We start from the raw sequence: 7,223 nt of genomic DNA, 5'->3' as shown, positions 1-7,223 counted from the left end.
AGATGGCAACTGTAGTTGAGCAACCATGGCAACTGTAGTTCAGCAACATGGCAACTGCAGTTAAACGAACATGAAAGAGGGTCCGGACCATGACAACTGCGAGGACGCGTGGTGACTGTCACGTGGGGCGTGTGGGACCGCGAGGTAGGAGGCTGGACGTACGGGCGTGTGGGCGTTATCTATTTTGCCCATACGTAAGCATGTGGGAGGGACCGCGAGGTAAAAGACTGGGCGTGTGGGCATTACTTGTTTTGCCCATACGTAGACGTGTGTACTAGTTCTCTTAGATACCACACGAAACGTGTTGCCAGACACGTGGGTGTTATCGGGACTCTTAGTTTTTCCGGTGTGCAGGGTTGCTAGTGCTAGCGATGGTAACAAAAAATGCCAAATGGTGTCGGTTTTGCCTTTCACGGAACAAATGCGTCGGTATGGTAACATGTCCCGGTCATTCCTTTCGTGTTTCTGTTAGGAAAGATATTCTTTCCTCCATTGTGTATAGAAACGGGAAGTATATGTATTTTTTCTCTCCTTTCCGCACGGAATCGTCCCGCTTTCTTCACATCCCCTGCAAAAGCACCACACAAAGAAAAGAAAAGCAAACATTTCCGCTCGTTCATGGCTTCATTGTCAGATCCCTTCTTCTTGTGATCGTTTTCTTTATCGATCTCCACTGCTTGTTATACTCCTAACCAAGCAGAGCGGAGAACGTGCACGAGCGAAAGATTTTGGATTTCACCGACTAGACGGCACGAGGCACGAGCACTAGTGGACAGCAATGGCAGATACTACTTCTACTATCACGTGAAACTACAGCCTTGTTTGCGCGACGTCCGAGGTCAGATCGTCCAGAAACAAAATAGTGGAGTGCTAGCGCTTCGATCCAAGCCGACGACGACTGGCGGATTTGGATTCTACTCACCAGAGATGTTCACGTGGCGGTGCGCACCGCCCTTCCCCCCGCAAGAGATGGAGAGGTAGAGAGCCTTTCCACCTACTGCATACGCACACACGACGTGTATGACACTACGGGAAGGAACCCGCGCGGCTCACCGGAGCAGGTTCGCGCGCCGCTCTGTGCCTCCGTGAGCGCTCCGCGTGGCCCGCCGACCGTTTACTCCTTTCCCCAAGCCCAAGCCTGCCTATTAAACCCAACGCTACTCTTCCTCTGCTTCCCTACCAGTTCATTACTCTTCTTGCTCTGAATCGCGAGAGAGAGAGAGGGGGAGAGAGAGAGAGAGAGAGAGAGAGGTGTTAGGTGCAGCTAGCTAGGAGCAAGCAAGCAGATCCAGGAGGAGCGGAGATGGCGGACTGGGGGCCGGTGGTGGTCGCGACGGTGCTGTTCGTGCTGCTGACGCCGGGGCTGCTGTTCCAGCTGCCGGCGCAGGGCCGGATCGTGGCCTTCGGCAGCATGCACACCGGCGGCCTCGCCATCCTCGTCCACGCCGTCATCTACTTCGCCCTCATCACCATCTTCCTCATCGCCATCGGGGTCCACATCTACGCCGGCTAGACCCCCCCACTCTTCTTCGCCGCACATCGCTTCTCGGCTCTGCCGCGCGTTATTAAGCTTTGTTGCCTGCCGAGCTTGTCTGTCTCTTACTACTATTATTGTTGATGTACTGTGTGTGTAGTAGCTTCTGTTGTCTTCTTTGGTTGATCGGAGAAACAATCGGAAGCTAGTAGTATATGGTTTGGTGGTCGGCTGGGGTTTCGTTTGAGATGGCTCTTGTCTCTGGGATGAAATTTTATCCAGAATGGCCGTTGTTGTTGCTCCTATTGCCGTTGTGAATCCTCTCTTGAATTAACCTTGGACGTGTCAAATTATTTATTTCTCGCTTGACATTCAACTTTTTGTTTGTTTTCTTCGGCTATCTGCTGCTTCCGTAGAAAAAGCTATGTGTTCCGAGTTATCTGAATGACACCACCTCACTCAAAATCAAAAGACACGGAACAAATACCATTGCAACTCTGTTGCGTGCACTGTGCAGTTGTACTGAACTCCTCCCGGCTACCGGTTACTGATTTGTAGCAGCAAATGTTAACTTTCAGAATCTGCCCGTAGCATAGTAGTAGGGTTTGTCACTCCCTTCTGCGCACTTCGCGGATCGATTCATTGGGGTGGGCGTGACGGTCATGCGCCCCCCCGGCTCCCCTGCCGCATAAACTGCGTTGGACCAAACCGGCTCACGTGCAGATGTGCTCCCACCGACCGGATCCCCTTTGCTTGCATCGGCCGTCAGCAACTTGAGGGCATATATGCGATTAAGCAGCTTCGAATCGGATTCTGCTCCCCTGCAAAGTCACTTCGAACCGACGCACGCTAAGACCATCTACAGCCGGACTTGCAAGTCCGGCCTCAAAAGCACGGGCGCGTCCACGGACACCGACTGATCACACCTCAAATAAAAGCACATCCGGATACATAAAATTAGAAATCTCAAATCTATAATATTACATGTAACATAAAGCGATCTTTAACAGAGCTTGTCCGGCTCCACCGTGTTCATGTCCGGCGGTCGACAGCCGACCGTCAAAGTGTTGGTTCGGTCGCCGATAAAGTAGAATAGAAAATGGGACACAAGTCGGTTCACGGGACTCAAGACGCCATCGTCTTCCATGCCCTGCTCTTCCTCGTCGGAGCCCACAATCTGGCCTGTGCCGGAGCCAGCGACATCCATCAGGACGAGGGTGCGGCGTCTGGACTGATGCACTATACGGGTCGCTGGAGAATGCAACTCCGTCTCGCTGACGTCCACCGCCACGAGGGCTGCCACCGCCTCACGTGCCTGCTGCCTCGCACGACGGACACACCTTGCCATGTTTTCATCAGGTGACGCCCATCGTGTGTCCCGCTGCTCAGCGCGCCAACTGAGGGGTTGCGCGTCCGTCATCGTGTTTGGACGCCACACAAACCGCACCGCCTCCCGTGAAGCAACGACGGCACACCTAGCACTGGATCCATGCGCCATTCGGACGGACGCAATGGATTTTCGACGGAAGGAGTCCGAGCGTTGCCGTGCATGGGCGTCCTCCCGGGAGCGGCGGAGCGCAAGCCGGACGGCCATCACCTTCTCGGGGCCGTATGGGATGAGTTCGGAGTCGACGGATCTAGAGGTGATGCACTCGGATCCGCTGCCCGCCATGCTGGAGACGGCCGGAGATCGTCGGACGATAGCTTGGGTGGCGGAGGGGAAATTGAGGGGAGTGGAGTGAAGTGGCTAGGGTTTGGTCCGGCGAGCGAATGGGGAGGAATATATGGAGGGTCGGGTGGACCATCGTGGGCCGGGGACGACGTGGCGCGTTCGGACGCGTCTCTATCCGTCCCGTGCTTAGGCTAATATGAGGGTGTCGGTTAGCTCGAGCATTTGAGACTCATTTGAGACGTCTGTCTCGGTCGCATTTTTTTGACCGGTCAATGACCGGGACGTCCGCTCGGGCGTTGAAGACGGTTTAGGGGGTCCGTCTGATGCTCGAACAATTCAAACCAGACTCCTACCGAAAAGTCAATTCGAACCGGACAAAGTATTCAGGTTAAGCTGACTGCACATCTACATATATGTATGGCAGGTTGATGTATAGATTAATGTGTTCTAAGTGGCTCTTTCAAGCAGAGATGTTGTCCTGCAGAACATCTTTTGAAGAACACACCTATACGAGTCTGATTGTTAAAGATCGCAATCTATGAGAGTAGGGTTCTCTCTAGTAAACTCATGAAAGGTCTCGGAGTATGACGCATAAGCTCCACCTGCGAGGAAGACCCACGGTACCTCAGTATCGGTCAAGGCTTCGTGTGAAGCTAGATTCGCAGAAAACTTGCAGTTCAAGGCCCAGTCCACTATTCAAGTTGCTTACTAGTGTAGCATAGAGTTCTAGATGGAAGTTCAACTTAACAGTCTCCACTGCAGTACCGGTATATAAAACAGTGTTTTGGAACCAAAGGCAATTCTTGTGTGCCTCTGGGATCAGGTGGGGGATTGCTGGAATTTAGTCTATTTTGGGACAACCCAATAACTATTTCAGAAATTCCTAATAAATCCTAGAGGCCCACTTAGCCCATTCGTGCAAGGCAAGGGATACTACTAAAGTTTAGTCCAACATTGCTAGTTTAGTGGGAGTTGGACCTCCTTATAAGGGAGGTTCTTTCCCCACTTGTATGAGCATGAGAATAAGAGGGACATCCACGCGCGCTCCTCCTCCGCCGCCCGCCTCGCCTCGTCACGACGCGCCGCGCCGCGCCGTCGGTTGCGGGAATGAGCCAAGCCGATGTCTAAATTTTTGCCACGCACGACGGGTATATGAAAGGTCACACGGACGCTGAAAAGATTTTTGGGATAGTGGAGTTTGAATGCGAACGGTGCAGCCCTTCGGCTGCTGGAAGTTCGCTTCATCTCCGTCTCTTCGTTTCACCTTCCATCGCTGCCCTCTCGCCTCTCTCTCTTGTGCCTACAAAAGGGAGGTCGCTCCTCTCCAGAGATGAACAACAGAAGACTCTCTTCCTCCCGCCACCGAGTTCCTGAGCACTGCGCTACTGTCACGATCTTCCCCATCCCGGCTTGCAGCACGCACCGTGAGTCGGGACAGTAGGCCTCCGAAATTGCATCTCTTTGAGTCCTGTATGGGAGAAGGGTGATAAGGTTTTTGGGGAGTGCTCCGCGCGACTACTGACTTCTTCGTCATGGACGCCCCGGACTCCGACGACTACTTCCCGGACGACGACTTCTTCCCCGACGTCGACAACCTCCTCGACGACATGGCTGGAGATGACACGGACCCCAAGTCTAGCGCTTCTGCTGTTGCTGCTGTCCCGTACGTGTTCTTCCTCTTTCTGTTAGAGGTCTTTGTCGGTGTCAAAACCGGCGGATCTCGGGTAGGGGGTCCCGAACTGTGCGTCTAAGGTCGATGGTAACAGGAGACAAGGGACGCGATGTTTACCCAGGTTCAGGCCCTCTCTATGGAGGTAAACCCTACTTCCTGTTTGATTGATCTTGGTGAATATGAGTATTACAATAGTTGATCTACCACGAGATCGTAATGGCTAAACCCTAGAAGTCTAGCCTGTATGACTATGGTAATGAATATCTCCCCTTTCCGGACTAAGTCCTCCGGTTTATATAGACACCGAGGAGATCTAGGGTTACACAAGGTCGGTTAGAGAGAAAGGAATCTACATATCCGGTCTCCAAGCTTGTCTTCCACGACAAGGAGAGTCCCATACGGACATGGGTGCAGTCTTCGGTCTTCGTATCTTCACAACCCATCAGTCCGGCCCGTGGTTAACAGGCCGGACGCCCGAGTACCCCTTAGTCCAGGACTCCCTCAGTAGCCCCCGAACCAGGCTTCAATGACGAGGTGTTCGGCGCGCAGATTGTCTTCGGCATTGCAAGGCGGGTTCCCCCTCCGACGGCTTCCAAGTAATGTGTTCGGCTTTTAATACAATGCCACACCCTTTGGCTTTTGTGCTTCTATGTCTTCAACTTCCATGTGTCAGGCGAATGCGGATGGTCAGGGTCTTTTTTGCAAAAAACACCCTAGCCATGCAAGAAAGAGCGTCTATTTAAAGAGATTGGATCTCAGATCCATTCGGCACCACGCGGAAAAATCCTCAGAGACTGCCAGGAGAGACCACTCCAACATGGCCAACATTCCCAGCTCCTCTTCCCGTTCCAACCTAGAGAGAGGCGAGTGGGAGAGGTGCTCTGTATCCCACAGCCAATTGGAGAAGCTGTAAACGCAGGGATTTCTCCCTCCTACAAATCTGGTCCCTGTTCGAGCAGGATTGGCCTCCTTCAACGGCAAAACCCAGGCGGAGGATTTCCCCAATCCGTTTGCGGGAGAACGAGTGTGCTTCGTCCCCTATTTGCTGAGGGGCGTGGGATTTCCCATTCACCCATTCCTCCGAGGTCTTCTGGAGTATTATGGCCTCCAGCTGCATAACTTTACCCCGGCCTCCATTCTGCACATCGCGGGTTATGTCGCTTTATGCGAACTATTTCTGGGTATTGAGGCCCATTTTGAACTGTGGAGAAAGTTGTTCTGCCTTGTCCCGCGCAACCACGAAGGATCAATATTTGAAGTGGGGGGTGCCGATATATGGCGCATTGTCGAGACCGGATACCTATCCGGCACGCCGAAGAAGGCGTCTGAAGAGTGTACCTCTGAGTGGTTTACATTGATGATGTCATACTTCCAGATCCGGTTCGGAGAGGCCTCCCCGTGTTTGCGAGTGTTCCTCTGAAGAAGCACCACAGCTGGCGCCCCCGGAGTCCCGAGGAGGAAGATAGTGCAGAAGTTTGCCAACTCCTGAGCAAGATCAGGACGCTTGCCCAGTCCAGGTATACAATAGTCGAAGTGATGGCGACCTCCATAGTATGGGGAGTTCAGCCACTCCAATACAGAGGTCTCCCCATGTGGAATTACAATCGGGAAGATGACACCTTCCGCTGTGGCAGGAAAGGTCCGGATACCCCTGCCGCCCTAGCCAAAATATTGGCCGAACTGTTCAAGGGTGAGGACGAGGAGTTCCTGCGCATCACGCACAGAGAAGGATATTCCATGTACAATCCTCCTAGCTGGGTGAGCCCCCAACCTTTTTGCTCCACTCATTCCCCTCCCTGAGCTTTATTAACCCATCTATTTATAACAGCACTGGCGAAAGACTTCCGAGGGGCTCTACAGCCCCGCCCCGCAGCCCGAGGGCCACAATCGGGACCTTGACCCTGGATTCGAAGAGGATCCGGATATATTTGTGGTGCTGGAGAATGGCGTGTTTTACCAGGCGAGCTACGACGGCACCGAAGTGGCCATCATCGCCGATTACCCTGGTCTTCTCCCCGCTTCACACGTAAGTAGTCAGGAGACATCTTCCCCGAAAGGATTCCTTCGTTCCGCCTCACCCACCGCACTGTCTCGTGCTTCGAAGGGGAGGCGTTCGACATACCGTGCTACTCCAGGGGCGACTCCAAAGAGAGCGGCTCCCGCACGGGGCAAGCCTTCGAAGAGGAAGGTAGGAGAAGACATGGTCAGGCCCTCGTCAAAGAGGTATGGGTTTGCAAATATGTGTTTTAATAGTCGCATCCAACTGTGACTTTCATGTTCATTCCGTATCAGGAAAAGAGTCCGCCGGACTATGTCCGGGGGTCTGGGCAGTAATACTCCCAGCAACCAGGATCCATCCCGAGGGGATGGGACAGGGGCCGATATGGGGGTGATGCCAGACTGTC

At 53.3% G+C, this 7,223-nt stretch overlaps 1 protein-coding gene across 1 annotated transcript; it reads left to right on the top strand.

Moving 5' to 3' along the window:
• Positions 1-1,047: 1,047 nt before the first annotated feature.
• Positions 1,048-1,831, top strand: LOC109778475 (uncharacterized). Its single transcript, XM_020337044.4, has one exon. It carries the CDS (start codon positions 1,304-1,306, stop codon positions 1,511-1,513), a length of 210 nt encoding a protein of 69 aa, XP_020192633.1. The 5' UTR covers positions 1,048-1,303; the 3' UTR covers positions 1,514-1,831.
• Positions 1,832-7,223: the final 5,392 nt, after the last annotated feature.

This window comes from Aegilops tauschii, chromosome 4 (genome assembly GCF_002575655.3).
Source record: "Aegilops tauschii subsp. strangulata cultivar AL8/78 chromosome 4, Aet v6.0, whole genome shotgun sequence".
Lineage (NCBI taxonomy): Eukaryota > Viridiplantae > Streptophyta > Magnoliopsida > Poales > Poaceae > Aegilops > Aegilops tauschii.
Note: the sequence above shows the minus strand (reverse complement) of the source record. Positions and strands in the feature narration are given on the sequence as shown.

Bases quoted from the DNA above. Each gene is read 5' to 3' on its own strand.
- LOC109778475 (XM_020337044.4), top strand. From the start codon at position 1,304: ATGGCGGACTGGGGGCCGGTGGTGGTCGCGACGGTGCTGTTCGTGCTG.